This window comes from Phoenix dactylifera, chromosome 6, assembly GCF_009389715.1.
Source record: "Phoenix dactylifera cultivar Barhee BC4 chromosome 6, palm_55x_up_171113_PBpolish2nd_filt_p, whole genome shotgun sequence".
Classification (NCBI taxonomy): domain Eukaryota; kingdom Viridiplantae; phylum Streptophyta; class Magnoliopsida; order Arecales; family Arecaceae; genus Phoenix; species Phoenix dactylifera.
This window is the reverse complement of record NC_052397.1, coordinates 3,558,064-3,577,762: the sequence shown is the minus strand read 5'-3', so window position 1 is coordinate 3,577,762 and position 19,699 is coordinate 3,558,064. Positions and strand designations below refer to the sequence as shown.

General features: G+C 41.1%; 2 protein-coding genes and 3 long non-coding RNA genes across 5 annotated transcripts; 2 read left to right on the top strand and 3 right to left on the bottom strand.

Moving 5' to 3' along the window:
• Positions 1 to 342: 342 nt before the first annotated feature.
• On the top strand, positions 343 to 5,371 carry LOC103697362 (AP2-like ethylene-responsive transcription factor ANT). The gene is made up of 9 exons (XM_008779203.4): positions 343 to 978; positions 2,218 to 2,896; positions 2,998 to 3,080; positions 3,235 to 3,243; positions 3,361 to 3,449; positions 3,560 to 3,633; positions 3,785 to 3,835; positions 3,989 to 4,065; positions 4,576 to 5,371. The coding sequence occupies exons 1-9, from the start codon at positions 756 to 758 to the stop codon at positions 5,154 to 5,156; spliced, it is 1,866 nt and encodes a 621-aa protein (XP_008777425.2). The 5' UTR covers positions 343 to 755; the 3' UTR covers positions 5,157 to 5,371.
• Positions 5,372 to 8,631: 3,260 nt separating this feature from the next.
• LOC120110989 lies at positions 8,632 to 11,683 on the bottom strand. The gene is made up of 3 exons (XR_005512118.1): positions 11,422 to 11,683; positions 10,199 to 10,234; positions 8,632 to 8,965 (listed from the first exon to the last, which is right to left on the bottom strand). It is a non-coding gene; the product is annotated as an uncharacterized LOC120110989 (long non-coding RNA).
• Positions 11,684 to 12,084: 401 nt separating this feature from the next.
• On the bottom strand, positions 12,085 to 12,777 carry LOC120111154. The gene has a single exon (XM_039127715.1). The coding sequence runs from the start codon at positions 12,775 to 12,777 to the stop codon at positions 12,085 to 12,087; it is 693 nt and encodes a 230-aa protein (XP_038983643.1).
• Positions 12,778 to 13,428: 651 nt separating this feature from the next.
• LOC103697361 lies at positions 13,429 to 17,345 on the bottom strand. The gene is made up of 2 exons (XR_005512117.1): positions 16,518 to 17,345; positions 13,429 to 13,625 (listed from the first exon to the last, which is right to left on the bottom strand). It is a non-coding gene; the product is annotated as an uncharacterized LOC103697361 (long non-coding RNA).
• LOC120110988 lies at positions 15,755 to 16,941 on the top strand. The gene is made up of 2 exons (XR_005512116.1): positions 15,755 to 16,376; positions 16,464 to 16,941. It is a non-coding gene; the product is annotated as an uncharacterized LOC120110988 (long non-coding RNA).
• Positions 17,346 to 19,699: the final 2,354 nt, after the last annotated feature.

Here is a 19,699-nt window from a genome sequence, read left to right as displayed (position 1 = left end):
AAGTTTTATAAAATGGATAATAATTTGAAAAGCAGCACAGTTATCTTTTGTACAACTCTGTAACGAAAGCTGGATAATTATTATTTCAATCCAAAAGTTTTTGTAAATATATTATATCCGACAAACAACTTTATAATCGACATAAACCTCATCTGGAGGTGCAGTGGCCTTGTAATCTGCAGTAATCCAAACAAGACGGAGCCGGGAGCCCTGGGCAACTTTGACCGCAAAGCACCGGGCTCGTGCCCCTCGCGACGACAAATATCACGGACATCAAAGTGGAGTCATTTTTATGGGCAAAAAATACACTGCAGTAGGTGGTGGCACCTGGGAAGCTCCTTCCATATTATACCAAAAGATCTCGATTATTATAATACAAAAGTTCTACTTAACGCGGAGAGAGAAGCTGTCTCCGTGCCTCTCCAAGACGTATCCATGATGGAGTCAGGGAACGAACCCCAAGAACCATAAGAAAGAGAGAGAGGGAGCCTTGTTTGATTTGTAAATCCTAGACAGGTGGTCAAGATCATGATACCGGGTTTAATCTTCCTCCACCGCCTCGTTCTTGGGGTTCTCTCTCGGTGGTTCTGAAGGGAAGGAACCAATTTACCAAAAAAAAAAAGGGGAAGGAACCAAAGCTTTAAAGGCTTGCTTTGGAGTTTGAGCACTGGATGGAGGAGGATGAGATCCCCATAGAACTTCTCATCATTTCTCCCTTGGTTTCTGGGTTGGCCTTCTTTTAGGCTCTTCATGTGATGGAGATGAGCAGCTGGCTCGGCTTCTCTCTGTCCTCTAAAGGGGAGAGCTCCTGCTACTGCGGTGAGGTGTTTGGAGGTGGGGCAGATGGTGGTGGTGATGGGGGGGAGGGGGGCTGTGGTCATCATCCCTTGGCTGGTATGCCCCTGCGTTCTGATGGCTCCATCTGCTTCATGGGGCCACCCTTCAGGCCGCCTCCTATTGTTTCTCATGGTGCCTCAGGTAGTAGAAGAGCTGGAGCTCTTTCTTCTCTCATGCTAGGTCTTATTGGTTATTTGTTCCACCATCTTGCTATATTTTGCTTCCATAACTGCAATCTGGATGGGGTTTTTTTAACTCGTCGTAACTCATCTTTTAGCTTTCCTATATAGTATGTATCGGTTGTGGTCCGTAATTGGTATAAGTGCACGCTTTGTTTTGTTCTTTGCAAGTTTGTTCTGATCTTGTCAACATAGCTACCCACTTTATGTGTGGTTATGTTTCTTTTCTGTTGTGCAGCATGTTGTGGTATTGGTATCTTTTTGCGTAAACCTCCATTTGATTTGGTCCTTTAGCTCTACACAAACGTATCTTTTAGGTTATATGGATTCAGCTCCTTGCCTTAATGGAAGTGTGTTTTGTGTTTTCTTAAAAATTCATTCTAGATTTCTTAGTGGGACGATTTGTTTATTTTAGTCTTGCGTGGTTCTTTTTTGTGTGGCTATGTTGCCAAGCATGCTACCGAGATTGGATGATCCTTTTGCCCTTCGTGACCCATCTTTTATTTTATAGGGATTCTGGTTCCTGTGTTGATGTGAGTTGTATGTCTTTATTCAAGTTTATGTCAAAAGTCTTTCTTTTCTTCCTTATAAAAAGATTGTCATAGAGGTTTAAGTTGTGTTTCTTGTTATAGGTATTAGGAATTGTGATTCTCACACTTAAAACACCTTTAAGGTTTATTCAATGTTCTGGGATCTGAGGCTCTATGACCCCGTCTTACTTTAGGTTTTTGGTGTTTGAGTTACTGTTGCTATGTTTTGAGAGGATCTTCTTGGAGGACTGTTAAATTGCAATTTGTGCCGCCAGTTTTTTTCCCCATTTTATTCCTTTGGCACCCCTTTTCTCTTATTCCATGGCTTCAAGTTCTTAAATGGTGTCTTTCGTCCTTTCTCTCAGTTTTAATTAGTTCCGTTTACTGTAGATGGGTAAAATTTTCTCTACATAATTTGGAGCTTTGTCTATACATTTGAGAGACATTTTTCTCTCTTCAGTTTTGGGTAGAAATCAGTGGAGAAATGTGTAATTTGGGAGGGATGGAGTGTCTTCCCTGGGGTTCAAACTTCAGCTTTTCAAATTTTGTGTCATTTCTAATTTTTTTCGAGTGTTTTGGGTCCATAAATCAGTCCTTGTCATTTGCTGTCCTATAGAAGTGTTGATAATGATATTTGTATCAATATGATCGTTCCTTATTTGTGGTTATAGATTGGAGATATGGGGGTGCCATGGCCGCCACATCGGCCATCTCAAACCAGGAAGGGAAAGGGCCAAAGCTGGAGGATTTTTTGGGTGGGTATTCTGAGAACGCCAATGAAGAGAACCAAAGCCAGCATCCTGTATCCGACTTCCATGGCATGTACTACCAAAGCTCTGGTGGTCCTGGAATCAATGTCAACTTGCCCCCCTCTCTCAGTCCTGTCGAAAGAGGAACAAAGGAGGACGTCCGCAACTCTTATCATTTCTTCCAAGCTTGCCAGCAGCCTAAGCATTCTTTCCAAGAAAACCCCACCCTCAAGCCTCAATTCCTTGTACCCAACGCGGATCCCAACCCCAACCCCGGTCCTTATTCTATGTATAATGGTGGCATGGATGGCTCAACTTCTATATCGGGGATTAAATCGTGGCTCCGACAAAACCAATATGTTCCAGGGAAACAATTATGCGAGCCGACCGAGTGCAACTTCCAATCCTTGACCCTTTCAATGAGCCCTGTCATGCAATCTGCGTCTAGTGAAATGGTTCCGGTCGGTTCATCCGCTGCTGCTGTTGCTGCTGCTAATGGACCGAAGTTTCCAAATGCGAAGTCCACAACTCGGGAGCCAATTCCACGCAAGTCCATCGAGACCTTTGGGCAAAGAACATCTCAGTATAGGGGAGTAACAAGGTGGGTTTGCAAAGAGGCTTCTTGTATTGAAGAATCTCTTGTGGGCATAAATCACTGGCTGCTATGTTACTAACGCCGTAAATCACTATCGAGTCTTACAGGCATAGATGGACTGGAAGATATGAAGCCCATCTGTGGGACAATAGTTGTAGAAAAGAAGGTCAGACAAGAAAGGGAAGGCAAGGTATGGAAACTGCTTCAACTTCCCAGTTTTCTGTTGAATCAGTATATATATATTTTTTAAAGAGTATTTGAAGAAGTGTTCTAACCACAAGATTATTATGTTCTCTTCTGTTTTGTCTCTGATCCCATATGTTGCTGCCACTGCATTTGAGCAGTTTATTTAGGTAAGGATCCAGATCGCGCTGATGTAAATGTTGTAAGTTGTGTTGAGGTTCTCTTTTGAGTTGCACCATCATGCTTGTGTTGATCTTTTTGGTTTTTATTCTTATGTTTTTTTTAAGGGGGATATGATAAAGAGGAGAAAGCAGCAAGGGCATATGATTTGGCTGCTTTGAAGTACTGGGGTCCAACAACTCATATAAATTTTCCTGTAAGTGGCTTGATCCTACTCTTTTCCAACTTCCCTTCCCTGTGCTCAATGGAATTCTGTTTGTATCACTCTTTGCAACTCTTTTGTTCACTTGTTATGACTTTTACCAGCTGAGCGCTTACGAGAAAGAACTAGAAGAGATGAAGCACATGACTAGACAAGAGTTTGTGGCTCACTTAAGAAGGTTTTCTCTAATTATTGCTATACCTATTAAATCTTCTTTGCTGGAATTTTGGAAAAAAAAAAGGCATTGTTGATCGGTAAATGACCTTGTATCTCTTAAATTTACCAGTTCTTCTATATGATTATTTTCCTGTATTTCTGCTGCTTTACAGGAAAAGTAGTGGATTTTCCAGAGGGGCATCTGTGTACCGGGGGGTGACGAGGTCCTGTCAATCCCAACTTTAATATCAAAGTCCACTTTTTTCCTACTTTGCAGCTTTTGTCATCAACCCTTGGCCATGCTATCAAAGACCCCATTCTCTCTCTCTCTCTCTCTCTCTCTCTCTCTCACTCACTCTCGTTGTTGCGTTTCGTAGGCACCACCAACATGGAAGATGGCAAGCTAGAATAGGGAGGGTAGCGGGGAACAAAGACTTGTATCTTGGAACGTTCAGTAAGTTTTTCTCCGTGCATGCGATTTCGTTATAAAAGTATGATGGGATCATTAGGTACCGTTGACCACCTCTTGAACTTGTCAGTATCGGCAGTGGACCTCAATCAAGAATCAAATAGCTGCTAATTTTGCTCCACAATAAGACGATCTTTTCTTTTTTGCTCCAAAAATATGTAAGCTAACTGGGGCGCTTCTTTTAGTGGTTGTCTATTAGTTTATTCTCCACAGCGGCGCTCAATTGTTTTCTGTGTGAACTATTACCGGATGTGTCATGTGATTGATGTAACCTTGTGTCTTATGGCCATGGATCGCTCGGGAGTTAGCCATATTTCCCTCACAAATACCGCTTGCTCAAGTTGGTGATGAGAGGAAAGAGGGCGAATACTCGAGAACTAGATGAAATACTGGACGATTAATTTGCATTCTCTTAGTGTTTTGGCAATGCATGCTATTTTTTAGCTACTCCCTATTCTTAAGCCATCATTTGATCATGGTGTTTACCTGTTGCAGGCACTCAGGAGGAAGCTGCTGAAGCCTATGATATCGCTGCGATCAAATTCCGCGGCGTGAATGCAGTGACCAACTTCGACATCAGCAAGTACGACGTGAAGCGCATATGCTCCAGCTCCCACCTCATCACTGGTGATCTCGCCAAGCGCTCCCCTGGGGACACCCCATCGCCTTCAGAGCCCATGGAACCTGACCGTCCAACACTGGCCGTCACAAACCCTTCCTCCCGGGACATGGATGAATCGTCCCCCATGATGTGGAGCTCTCATAATAGATCCGATCCTCCTCCAAACCAACCGCCGAACACTGCAGTCCCCTTGGTCTCACCCTTCTTGAGCAACCCAAACGCTTTGGATAACGAGGCTGAGAGCCCGGGGAACTCTTGCACCAACCAGGCTGCGTCTGGGGACTTATCTCAGGCATTCTACTTCCCTCACGGAATGAAGTATGAGGGTGGGGAGCCTGTTAATGGTGGTGGCGAGGCAGGGGGCAACATTGGTTGGATGGTTGCAGCAGCGGCTCGGACGGCCGGGCTGCCGGTGGCTCATCAGCTTCCTGTGTTTGCTCTGTGGAACGAATGACCGACCGAAGTTGGGTATCTGCTGTTTTCTGTTCTGATTAGGCCTTTTCTTAATCTTCGTAGATCATAAATTAGACCATTAAAGTGTACCTCGCTGGTTGTTTTCAACAGTTCTTTACAATTTTGCAGCAACATGTAATGGTTATGGTAGAGCATAGTTGTTACGTTGATGTGTCCTTTATAACTGTAGATGTTCGATTGGTTTCTCTTTGTTTTGAAGGGGTAGATCTCAAAGGTTAATAATCTGTCTGGATGGATGGCGATCATTTTGCTGAAATCTGATTTGTTTGTATTATCTTTATGCACGATGGAGGACTGGATTTCAGTAGGTTTTTCCTCGCTTTATTCTCTAGGGATCTCGGTTGGTGCTGGAGAAATATTTATGAGCATGATGAACGTGTTCAGTGTGAATTTGTATAGTAATTTGTTTTGGTAGGCGTATGATTCAAGTTGCATGTTTGGATGCGGTTCTGTGGGTCGATAGGGTTTGGTTACTCGAAAAAACGATCTAAAGATCTCTTTTCTGGTTCGATGGGATCTCATTAGAGCGTTGGAACGCTGGACGTAAACCAGTTATGCTTGTTAATCCATTCTTCTGCAAGGAAAATCCTTGATTTGTGATATTTGTACGTATTAATGTGGGTACAAGTGTTTCAAAGACGATGCCGTAACTTGAGTGTGTAAGATGTCTTGAGGGATCTGAGTTTAATTTTCAGTCAAGCTAAATAAATAAATAACTAAACGATTAGATGGGACTTCTGTTCTCTAAACTTTCAAAATAAAAATCAAAATTAGAAACTACAACATAAACTTGAATCTAAAGAGATTGAAACTAATTAATGCTTTTGGAGGCTTGTCTCATTAACCTGGCAGCTTGATTTTTTTTTTTTCTTCTTATAATAGATTATGCGATCGCATTAAATTGAGAAACTAATTTTATATCACATTCGAATTTGTTGTGAGACCAAAAACAATCTTAGCGCCTCCTGCCAAACATGTCTTCTGTCACGTGTGATCATCAGAAACTTTGAAATGCGGGATGGCATCCTTAGCCATTTAATCCCTGGAAGTTATCTTGTCAAGATTAAATTATTTGTTTCATAAAATAATTAAATAGAAATATAAATTTTCAATGTATTTAATAATAAAATTTGATTAGGGTTGATAAATTTTTGATATATTCTGTATTCGATTTATATTTTAGCCTATCCTATTGCTTTTTTTTATTTTTTTATAAGCAACCATCACTTCGTAGTGGCTCGCAATAGGACATAAATCTAACACAGTTATATTATAGTGTCTTGTGATGAAAAATTCTTCCGGAAAAAGAAGTCCTCTCTCTGTAATCCCGGCATTAAAACATGGCAATCATCTCTCTTCCGATGCCCTACATATTTGCGATGAATGATACCTCAAGTTTACAATTTTTCTCTCTGTGGAGGAAGCTATTGGGATCTAACTTGCGTGCCTCAAATAATAAACCCCAGACGTCTCTACCTCCATCAATAAATTCTTGTCTTTTCCTAGAATTTTGTCTATATCTACTTATATTTATTCAAATAATGTAATGTTCTTGGCTTTCTTATAAAGTAATATAAACCATCCGTACGGTTGGCAGTTGAGGGTACAACAGCATTAGATTGTTTTCATGGATCCTCTCTTACTTGGATACTTCCGCACACAAAATCTAAAGGACAAGATACCCTCCACTCCTCCTCTGTCCATCAAACGTCCCAGCCTGCAAGCCCCTGTCCTTACTCCATTCATTACTAGCAATGTGAAGGGAAAAATTTTGTCGGTATAGTCCTTGCAACTTTTACTACTTTGTCCCACACAAGGCTTAGCTGCTAGATTCAAAAGATTAGGCTACGCAGCACTTTTTCGCAACTAGATATGCAATTAATTGCATGCATGCAAGATATTTTTGTCTTTTATTTTTTTAAAGAAGGCACATTTTTATTCATGCTAAGTTCCAATAATGCATAGTCCCATCCAGCGGTTTACGGCCATTCTACTCAAAAAATATTCTCCGCCGAGCAAAATTGTCATGATTGTTATAATAGTTTTAATGATCAGCATTGGTTTGATTTATTCGGATTGAGTTTATTTACAGTTACTATTAGTAATTGTTATAGTAATATTTAGCAGAATGATGGCCACTAAGACAAGATTAACAACATCATTTGCTCAAAATATCGTTCATAAATATATCTCATTTTTAGAATTTAATTTTTGAAAGTTCTTTTTATTCAAAGGAATGTTGAAAAATATTGAACAACAGTCCAATACGAAATTTGGATGACGGAGAGTTTGCAACTACATTTGTTTCCGTTGTGCTACTTTTGTTTCTTTTCAAAATTATCCCAGGCAGTGTTTGATCTTTTTTTTTTCCTTCTGAAAATTAAAATAGCAAGTTGTATGCATTATTACTTTAATTTTTGAAATTAAAATGGGAAGTAGCATGCATTTTCTTGTAACTTTTTTTTTGTTTGTTTCAACTGAGTCAGGTGGCCCGGTAGAAAACGAAATGGTATAGCCCTACAAGCGTTATTGGAGAAGGAAGGTCAATGGTAGCCGGCAATAAAGTTTGCATCGCCGTATATAACGTGAGAAAGGTATATATAGTATGTACTTTAGAGTATATAGATCTTGGAATGCGAACCCCATCAAAAAAGCTTTAGGCTCGGGCTAAGAGATTCCCACAGGGAGACTACCAGTGGCTTAGAGTGTCGAGGACAGCGAGGGGAAGCAGAGCAGCAGTTCCAAAGCAAATGGACCACAGTGACAAGCATGCACAAGGCATTGGATTATCCATGACCTTTAATCTCTCTCCTCTCCTGTCCTCCCCTCGCCACCGCCCCATCACCATCTAAAGGTAACGAGTTTTTTTCACGTACTACAGTAGCATGGAGATGGCCCATGCCTTTACCATTTATTCCTTCCCCTTGTCTCTCCAATTCCAACATCCACTCAACCCCACACACCCCGTCCCTTCTCTCGAGGTTTCTCGTTCGCAAGACCACCCCTGGTGTAGAACCAGTATGGCACCATCCCATGGCCCAAGGTCTGCCTTTTTGGACTGACCCTGGGAGGAAAAAGACCAGACTAGGCCCTTCGTCACCCTGTTCAGCTTTAAAAGCAGCTCTTTACTATCTCCACACCCATTTGCATCACTTTCCTTGCTTTTTATCTTCCTCCCTCTCCCTGTTTGCGCCTCGTAACTTGGCGTGGTTGTGGGTCCCAAGTATGAGGAAAGGACGACTTAGGGGAGTAGTCCGAGCTAGTTTAGGGGCGTTTGAAGCCGACCTTAGGCAGTTGGGTGTGCTCTTCTCGGCCCCGTTTGTCCTGAGATCCGGATGCCCATCGACTTGTTATCCGGCCAGCAAAAAGGAAGCAGGATCCTCATGCGATTCGTATTTTGGTAAATGAGTTGGTATATGAGATTAATGCCGTGCTTAGTGTCATTCGTCGCGTAGAAGAAGAGAAGCAAGTGGTTCAACACTTCTCGAGCAAGTCCTGCAGAAGTGCCAGTGCATTATAGAATAACTTTACAAGACATGAATTGTCACGCCCCAAAATCGGATCATGACACGGCCGTGCTATTGCAAACCCTTGCCCGCAATAACACTCAGCCACTTTAAAAACTTTAAATCAATTATGAACAATTTCTTTCTTGAATGTTAACAAATGTTTCATCAATAAAAGATTGATTACAAAGCATCTAAAATAGAAACATTTAATGTGTCATTTTCTTTTTCCCATAATCCTGAAGCATGTCACGCTCCTCGTTCCTAGCATCTTTCTATTCATCTGTAAGAACATAAATAAATGGGTATGAGCTATAAAGCTCAGTAAGTAACCATGCATAATTTTATCTGATCAATCATAATATTTTCTCATACTAGTGCATTAATTTAAGAAACTAACAGTTGGAACAAAGTAAGCATTTCATATAACAAACCAGTCATAAAACTATGCATGTCCATTTATGCAACTTCATAAACATGGCTATGCATTATAAAACTTTTGTCATTATCCCATGCTTTGAAATCTGTACTCGTCATTATTCATGCTTTGAAATCCGTGCTCGTCATTATTCATGCTTTGAAATTCGTACTCGTTATTATTCATGCTTTGAAATTCGTGCTCATCATTATTCATGCTTTGAAATTCGTGCTCATCATTATTCATGCTTTCAAATCCGTGCTCATCATTATTCATGCTTTGAAATCCGTACTCATCATTATTCATACTTTGAAATTCGTGCTCTCAGATGATAGTGCAGCTATGGTCACTATTATTACCCGTGACAGGGCCATAATCTTTACTAACTATTATTCCCCGTTGGCAGGGTCTAAGCCAAGCTACTATAACCCGCTGGCGAGGGCCGTATGCCGAGCTACTGTAACCCGCTGGCGAGGGCCATAATCTTTGCCAACTATTGTTCCCCGTTGGCAGGGTCTAAACCAAGCTACTATAACCCGCTGGCGAGGGCCGTATTCCGAGCTACTGTAACCCGCTGGCGAGGGCCATAATCTTTGCCAACTATTGTTCCCCGTTGGCAGGGTCTAAACCAAGCTACTATAACCCGCTGGCGAGGGCCGTACATAGCAATCTGAGAGTTCTTAAAAACATATCATGCTTTTCATAAATCTTTTCTCATCGGTACATTGGAAAGTGAGTAATGGCATCATGCTGAATAAAATTCATGATCATGCTGAAAACTTTATTTTTCTTTCCATGCATCTTTCTACCTCATCATAATAATGTGTAAATAATATAATAATCATTATGGATGCTATTTATCCAAAATCATGCAATCATTTGCTAACACATGTTGGATCCTAATTTTGTGAAAATATAAATAATCATATACAATTTCATAATCAAATAGTCACAAGTATTTGATAAAACATAAGATTATATCCGGGTTACTTATATTTTCCACAATTCATATACACAATTCCAATTCTATAAATAATACTTTTTCACCATATAAAACGTGATACATGATCCATAATAAGATTAAGACATGTTACTTACCTTAATTTGCTCACCCAAATGCCAATTCTCCAATACCTAGCAAGATCATTAAATTACATGTCACTTGCACATTTAATCTTTATTCATTTATAATTTTAAAGTCATTTACAACCCATCCATAGGGCTCAATTTCATTTTCGGGTCCATAGCCTAATTCAATTTCTGATTCAGGCCCATGACTCAATTTAATTTCTGGTTCTGGTCTGGGTTAGCTTCTAGTTCAGACTTGATTCAACCTCTGATTCAGGTCTGATTTAGCTTCTGGCTCAGTTAATTCTGGGTTTAAGAATATTGGGCTCAGACGAGGGCCTAGTCCGGCCTCAGGCCTTTAAAGCCTTGTTCATTTGAAGCCCACTGCCGAAATCAAGCCCAATTCGGCCCATAGCACTTTTTTTTTATTATATATATATTTCCCTTCTTTTCTTCTTTTTCTTTTCTTTTCCTCTTTTTTTTTTTTTCTTTTCTTCTTTCTCCTCCCTTTCCGAACATTCTTCTCCTTCTTTCCTCTTCTCGTCCCGATCTCCTCCCCTCCTCTTCTCCTCTCCTCCCATGAGGCAAGGAGGTTCGCAGGAGTGCTCGAGAGAAGGCCGGCCCGAAGCCGGCGGCACTGCGGCCAACCAGCGGCGCCTGCGGCGGCCGTGGTCTGGCCGGCAGCAGCCGCAACCCGGCTGGCCGCTCCTTTCCTCCATCTTCGGTGGGGGAAGATGGAAGCTCGAGCACCGTCGAGAGCAAGGAGGGCCTCGGATCACCCCGATCTATCCTCTCCAAGGTCTTCGGCTACCTAATCTAGGGCCACCATCATCGGACTCTCTCTCTTCTTCTCATCCTTGACCTCTCCTCTTCCCCTCCTTCCTCGGCGGAAGAAATGAAGCTTGAGGTTACCTACCGAGATGAAAGGGAAGAGCAAGGGCCTCCACAGTGGTTTAAGGATGTATTACGGCCGGATCCATGGAATGCTAGATGACGGTCGAACTAAAAATGTGAAGGAGATGATCGGGAGGAGGAGGGTCTTCGGCTGTCAACAGCTGTGGTCACAACCGTGGCCGATCGTGCCAACGCCGACTCAGCGGCCGAACACCACAAGTTGAGTCTTCCCCCTCCCTTCTCTTCTTCCATTTCTCTTTTGTTTTATTTCCTTCTACCTCTGTTTTATCTCATGGCTAGATTAGATCTAAGCTAAACAGGATACAAATCATGAAGGGGAGAAGGGTTTAAGGGTTTACCTTGCTCCGAGGAGGAGCCGAGCAGCTCTTCCGGTAGCTTGATCGCTTCCCCCGGTGCCTCAGCCTCCTACTCCGAAGGCGTCGCTCCCGATCCGATTCCTTGCACAGAAGGAGAAGGGCATGAGAAGGAGTGAGAGAAGAATCCTTGGGTTCTTATAGGCTCAGCGGGGAGGGAGAAGTGGTAGTGATCGTGGCTGTCAGGCGGTTATAACCGCCTCAACAGTTGCCGATCTCCACCGCTATTCCTCCCAAGTCTCCAGATGGGCCGAGATTTACATTCTTCCCCCCTTAAAAGAAATTTCGTCCTCGAAATTTTACATACTTTAATTCTTAAACAATTGAAGATATTTAGTCTTTTATCTAATATTCTACTAGACTTCTGCTGCGCAACTCTGATTGAGCCCAACATGTCTAAGGCTCAGTCTCAATTTGTATTGACTCTAACTTTCTCATTTAAGTGAAAAGATTCTTAAACATAACATCCATGAGAATAGCTTTCTTAATGGAGACGACATCACATAAAGACTGGTTCAAGCATTATAGAGAGTTAGAAACCCAAAAGATACAAAGGGGTCGGATGATTTACAATCAATTGACACATAGCCTTCATGGAATTATCTAGAATGATACTTGTCACTATTTGGTCACAAGCATTCTACTAAATCAATGCAAAAGCTGAGCTCCCAATTCAGTAGGTTCCGAGTCGTTCTTCTTTTTATTTGGACAGTCCCGTGCCAAATGTCCATGTTGACCACAAATGAAGCAGACTCCCATCTTCTTAAAACAAGGCCCCCCATGAGTCTTGCCACAGTAGGTACAGACCTCAAACCTCTTCTTCTTATTTGTACTACTTTCAAGGTTCTGTGGCCTGTCACTCAGACTTTCTGTCATCTTGGGTCTCTTCTGGTCACTTCTTTCTTTTTCTGATCTCTTCAATTCGGCTTCTAATTTTAGAGCCTTTTCCAATACATCCTGGTAACTAGTGAAAAGCAGAACAGCCAACCTAGACCTGATCCCATATCTCAGGCCTTGTTCAAACCTATTAGCTTTACTTATCTCTTCCTCCATGAACTGAGGACAAAACCTGCCCAATTCATTAAACTTGCTGGCATATTCCAATACTGTCATATTCTCGGTCTGTTTCAGGGTCAAGAATTCGTTCTGCTTCACCAATCTCACTGACTGAGGAAAGTATTGGTTGTAAAATTTACCTTTAAATTCCTCCCATGTCAGTTGTTCGCCATTTCCTTGAACAGCAGCCTTCATAGCTATCCACCAGAACTTAGCATTTCCTTTGAGCATAGGAACCGCCAATTTGACCTTGACCTCCTCGGGAAATTGTAGGGCATCATACATCTCCTCTATCTCCTAAATCCAAGCCTCCGCAGCCAAGTAATCAGCACCTCCCTCAAACATTGGAGGGTGCAGCCTCCGAAATTTCTCATAATAGGTATCGGTAGACGACACAGGTCGGAAGGAGAGTTGCGTCTACTGCTGCTGCTGAAGAAGCTGTGCCACCACTTGGCATACCCCAGCCAGATCTGCCTGAGTAGCTACAACATTTGAGGGTGGCCTAGCTGGCATGTTGGTAGCTTCTTGGGTTGATGCTTTCACTCCTTTCCTTTTATAGTTAGCCAAAACTTCATTCTCGCTATCACTCATCGTCACCTATCAAAATATAGTATTAATCATTATCCATTTCATCACATTATATATATATATATATATATATATATATATATATATATATATATATATATATATATATGTATTATATATATAGAAATTTTCTCTTATTATTATTATTGCTATTATTTTTATTTATTTAATATTTAAAATGTCATTATTGTTCTTATTGTGACTCCAATCATGTGAAAGCTAACTTAGCTATCCATTCCCATGATTAATTTTAAAAGTTTTTAAATCATGGTTAAAATTATTGCTCTGATACCACTTAATGTCACGCCCCGAAATCGGATCATGACACGGCCGTGCTATTGCGAACCCTTGCCCGCAATAACACGCAGCCACTTTAAAAACTTTAAATCAATTATGAACAATTTCTTTCTTGAATGTTAACAAATGTTTCATCAATAAAAGATTGATTACAAAGCATCTAAAATAGAAACATTTAATGCGTCATTTTCTTTTCCCCATAACCCTGAAACATGTCACGCTCCTCGTTCCTAGCATCTCCTATTCATCTGTAAGAACATAAATAAATGGGTATGAGCTATAAAGCTCAGTAAGTAACCATGCATAATCTTATCTGATCAATCATAATATTTTCTCATACTAGTGCATTAATTTAAGAAACTAACAGTTGTAACAAAGTAAGCATTTCATATAACAAACCAGTCATAAAACTATGCATGTCCATTTATGCAACTTCATAAACATGGCTATGCATTATAAAACTTTTGTCATTATCCCATGCTTTGAAATCTGTACTCGTCATTATTCATGCTTTGAAATCCGTGCTCGTCATTATTCATGCTTTGAAATTCGTACTCGTCATTATTCATACTTTGAAATTCGTGCTCATCATTATTCATGCTTTGAAATTCGTGCTCATCATTATTCATGCTTTCAAATCCGTACTCATCATTATTCATGCTTTCAAATCCGTACTCATCATTATTCATGCTTTGAAATCCGTACTCATCATTATTCATACTTTGAAATTCGTGCTCTCAGATGATAGTGCAGCTATGGTCACTATTATTACCCGTGACAGGGCCATAATCTTTACCAACTATTATTTCCCGTTGGCAGGGTCTAAGCCAAGCTACTATAACCCGCTGGCGAGGGCCGTATGCCGAGCTACTGTAACCTGCTGGCGAGGGCCCTAATCTTTGCCAACTATTGTTCCCCATTGGCAGGGTCTAAACCAAGCTACTATAACCCGCTGGCGAGGGCCGTATGCCGAGCTACTGTAACCCGCTGGCGAGGGCCATAATCTTTGCCAACTATTGTTCCCCGTTGGCAGGGTCTAAACCAAGCTACTATAACCCGCTGGCGAGGGCCGTACATAGTGATCTGAGAGTTCTTAAAAACATATCATGCTTTTCATAAATTTTTTCTCATCGGTACATTGGAAAGTGGCCCACTTAGGTTAGGGGGGCATTGTCCCTTAGTTCTTACCAACCTCACTTAGGTAGCTTATTATCACTTTTCATAAAGTGATGGTAAACCAACTGGTTATGCCTTGACGACTGATGCATCCGGCTCTCGATCTAGAGCTACTGGTTCAACAACTGCTATTGGCGGTTGTAGTGGTGCTTCAATAACTTCGTCAATAGCATAGCCTATATCAAAAGCGTCATCGACTGCTGGTGTGGGTTTACTGGTCTTGGCTATGCTTATACCTTGGCTTCTATAGGATCTGTACTTTGATATGCTACTGTTGGTACTCGTACTGTCACCCTCGTATCTGCTGGATATGGATAAAAATCTTTGGTCTATACTGGTTATGCTTAAGGAACTGTAACGTCGTCAACTGGTTCTTCGTGGCATCATGCTGAATAAAATTCATGATCATGCTGAAAACTTTATTTTTCTTTCCATGCATCTTTCTACCTCATCATAATAATGTGTAAATAATATAATAATCATTATGGATGCTATTTATCCAAAATCATGCAATCATTTGCTAACACATGTTGGATCCTAATTTTGTGAAAATATAAATAATCATATACAATTTCATAATCAAATAGTCACAAGTATTTGATAAAACATAAGATTATATCCGGGTTACTTATATTTTCCACAATTCATATACACAATTCCAATTCTATAAATAATACTTTTTCACCATATAAAACGTGATACATGATCCATAATAAGATTAAGACATGTTACTTACCTTAATTTGCTCACCCAAATGCCAATTCTCCAATACCTAGCAAGATCATTAAATTACATGTCACTTGCACATTTAATCTTTATTCATTTATAATCTTAAAGTCATTTACAACCCATCCATAGGGCTCAATTTCATTTTCGGGTCCATAGCCTAATTCAATTTCTGATTCAGGCCCATGACTCAATTTAATTTCTGGTTCTGGTCTGGGTCAGCTTCTAGTTCAGACTTGATTTAACCTCTGATTCAGGTCTGATTCAGCTTCTGGCTCAGTTAATTCTGAGTTTAAGAATATTGGGCTCAGACGAGGGCCTAGTCCGGCCTCAGGCCTTTAAAGCCTTGTTCATTTGAAGCCCACCGCCGAAATCAAGCCCAATTCGGCCCATAGCACTTTTTTTTTATTATTATATATATATTTCCCTTCTTTTCTTCTTTTTCTTTTCTTTTCCTCTTTTTTTTTCTTTTTCTTTTCTTCTTTCTCCTCCCTTCCCGAACATTCTTCTCCTTCTTTCCTCTTCTCGTCCCGATCTCCTCCCCTCCTCTTCTCCTCTCCTCCCATGAGGCAAGGAGGTTCGCAGGAGTGCTCGGGAGAAGGCCGGCCCGAAGCCGGCGGCGCTGCAGCCAACCAGCGGCGCCTGCGGCGGCCGTGGTCTGGCCGGCAGCAGCCGCAGCCCAGCTGGCCGCTCCTTTCCTCCATCTCCGGTGGGGGAAGATGGAAGCTCGAGCACCGTCGAGAGCAAGGAGGGCCTCGGATCACCCCGATCTATCCTCTCCAAGGTCTTCGGCTACCTAATCTAGGGCCACCATCATCAGACTCTCTCTCTTCTTCTCATCCTTGACCTCTTCTCTTCCCCTCCTTCCTCGGCGGAAGAAATGAAGCTTGAGGTTACCTACCGAGATGAAAGGGAAGAGCAAGGGCCCCCACAGTGTTTAAGGATGTATTACGGCCGGATCCATGGAATGCTAGATTACGGTCGAACTAAAAATGTGAAGGAGATGATCGGGAGGAGGAGGGTCTTCGGCTGTCAACAGCCGTGGTCACAACCGTGGCCGATCGTGCCAACGCCGACTCAGCGGCCGAACACCACAAGTTGAGTCTTCCCCCTCCCTTCTCTTCTTCCATTTCTCTTTTGTTTTATTTCCTTCTACCTCTGTTTTTATCTCATGGCTAGATTAGATCTAAGCTAAACAGGATACAAATCATGAAGGGGAGAAGGGTTTAAGGGTTTACCTTGCTCCGAGGAGGAGCCGAGCAGCTCTTCCGGTAGCTTGATTGCTTCCCCCGGTGCCTCAGCCTCCTACTCCGATGGAGTCGCTCCCGATCCGATTCCTTGCACAGAAGGAGAAGGGAATGAGAAGGAGTGAGAGAAGAATCCTTGGGTTCTTATAGGCTCGGCGGGGAGGGAGAAGTGGTGGTGATCGTGGCTGTCAGGCGGTTATAACCGCCTCAACAGTTGCCGATCTCCACCGCTATTCCTCCCAAGTCTCCAGATGGGTCGGGATTTACATGAATCACTTCAGATGTCCATGGGTTCGGTGGACCCAAGTGTAAAGTGAATGCGGGTGGAAACGGGCTCAGTTGGCTCCACAACAACAATATGCTGCATTCTATTAAGACATGCCTGAATGATTAATAACCTTTTCTTTTCCATGGTCATATTACTCTTTGAATTATATATTCGACGTAAATATTAAAAAAATGGAAAATCAATAACTAATTATGTGACAAAATAATCATGAGCAAAATCCGAAGGGAAAATTTATAAGCAAGGAACTGAAAAAAAAGAGAACTTAGATCAAAGGTGTGCTAGGCACTGCTCTAAAAGTATTGTTGTCCCTCTCATGTGAGGTAGAAAGCTCCAACGTACGCTTCCAGAGTTCAACTGGCTCCCAGCTCAGCCCCACTCTCTTTTAGCACCGCATGAGCAAATGCAAGGTTCGAACTAATCGACTTGTTTAGTTGCCTGAAATGAATATTTTTAAAAATATATAAAATATGACAGAAATAATAGTAGAAGTAATTGAAAGCATAAACGACGAGTTTGAAGAGTAAAAAGAGAATAGAAGAAGATGGCAATCGCAGGCCCTAGGCTGCAATTATCTTACCCAGCCTCAGACATGGATGGCGATCGCATGTAGCGCTGAGCGCTTTCCAGTCAAGCTAAGTTGACGGTGTGTATTTTTTTTTTTTTATACTAAAACGGAGATATCATACATAATGTGTATGAATACATTAAAAAGATTCAAAAAATAATACATCATGAAAAGCACTAGGCAACTTCGCCTCGTCCATCCATAGGCGATCCTTAGAGTGGTCGGCAACAAATAAAGCCACACAATCCGCGGCCCCATTGACCTTCCTGAACGCATGCCTCGCCGAGTTGACCTTGTGTCTGTATATTTAGTAGCTCAAAAGTGTATGTATCTTACCAAAGCTTGTCAATCGAAGAAGTGTTAAATACAAATATGTTTATATCAACGTTTCAATATTGGGACAGAGGGTATGTTTGGTTGAGGAGAGTTTGAAATGGAAATGAGATTGAGTGACTCTCATTTTAGTTGCTTGGGTAGAGAAAGTTCTATTACCATTTCAATTTTAAAAGAAAATAGACATATGCTCAAATCTTTTCAAACTCAATTCCTACTTTTTTTTTTTTTTTTTTTTTTTAGTATTCAAATTTTATTTCAATTTCTATCACAAACCAAACACGCGAGGAAATATTGACATTCTGATTTTTATTCCAATTTCGATTTTAATAACGAACCAAACGTGCCCTAAATTCTATCAATTAAGAAGCAGATGCTTAGGTGATTGGGCTTTTCCAAATAAAAAAAAATAAAATAGTTAAATATTGTCTAAAAGTTTCTTAGGAAGTTCAAAAATTAAAGCTATTCGTCGCCACTTGATCATGGTTGGTGTTCCAGATTTCCTTGCTTCCAATCGACGCCAAGAGACCTTCGTCCGCCGTCGTTGGCCAATCCTCAAAAGTTGGCGAAGATGCCGCCAAGAGACCTGACGCCCCCCTCCGCCATCAATCATTTTGGAACCAATGGCGAAGCCTCCTCTTCCTTCATCCCAGGTAGAGCCTCCGTGTGCTCCAAGTAAAGGCCTTGGTCTCGAAAAATCAAAAGAAAAAAAAAAGGAAAAAAAAAAATTCATGCTGGCTCTTTGTTTTTTGTTTTTTGTTTTTGTTTTTCCCCTGGTTGTTGTTGATGCGGTTTTCTTTTTCTTTTTCTTTTTTTCTTTTGTGGTTATAGAGGCTGGGTCTTTTTGTTGACTGAAAATATATCAACATTAGGGTTTACGTGGGCCAAAATTGTCTTGTACTATATCCATGAAATTTATTCGGCTTAGGTAGAATTTTGACTCACTCTAACGACTTTGAATGACATAACTAGTCGAAGAAAGCGGAACATTGGCTTATCGGGAGAAGATGACATTCCCACTTACCGTGTTATAGTCATCATAATGGCCATTATGGTAGTCTCAAGCCTGCAAAGAAAATGAAAAAAATATAGTCCTTTTTCTTTTATTTTAAATATGGAATCATTAAATTAAAAATAATTATCAAAAAATCGTGAGGAAACAAGTCGGCATTCCAGAAGGAAACATCATAAAGGAAGGAAGACGGCACCAAACAAATGGATTCAAGGCATCCATTCACTAATCTGACTGTCCAACGCTGTGGTCTTGACTTCCAATCGCTGCTTCATTTTTTGGGTGGACAGCCAAGTTGAAGGTATATATTGTCCAGGCTTGGGTTCCGTGAGCAATGACTTTGTTACATACTTTAGCTCTATTTGATAATTCCTATATCCATTGTTAGAGAAATTTGTATTAAAATTATTATTATTACTATTATTTGGCCTAGTTAATTTCAAAATAGACTGTTTGTGGAAGAGAGATGAGCCATTCCAACAGAACTGCAATTGAGTCGTTTTTTCATAAAACGACTCTCTACGTCTGTGAACGTTTCAGGATTTTGGGTCCAGACTATTACTCATGAGGGGTTCATCAGCCTTTGGATCTCTGAGTGGAGTATCTGGACTTTACAACCATACCAGTTGGGCGAAAAATAATAACTAGAAAGAAAGAAAGAAAAAGATCTATGTATCTAAACAGACCATGATTTGCCAGAGAGTACCCAAGATCATGATAATCCAATGCCTCATATATCATGCTCTGATGATCTTGGAAGTTGGAACAAACCAAAGCTACATACACTTGATGTTGGTGGACCAGGGAAAGTTGTATTGGCATCGAAGCTGTTTGTCTCTGATCGTTCGGCGGACTAATCACACTATGATTGGTTTATTATTCACATATAATCACCAAATGAAATGCAATGAAGTCTACGGGCCATGCTTGAGGTGTGATCACATCGAGTTTGTTCGAACTTGGTTTTGCCCAGC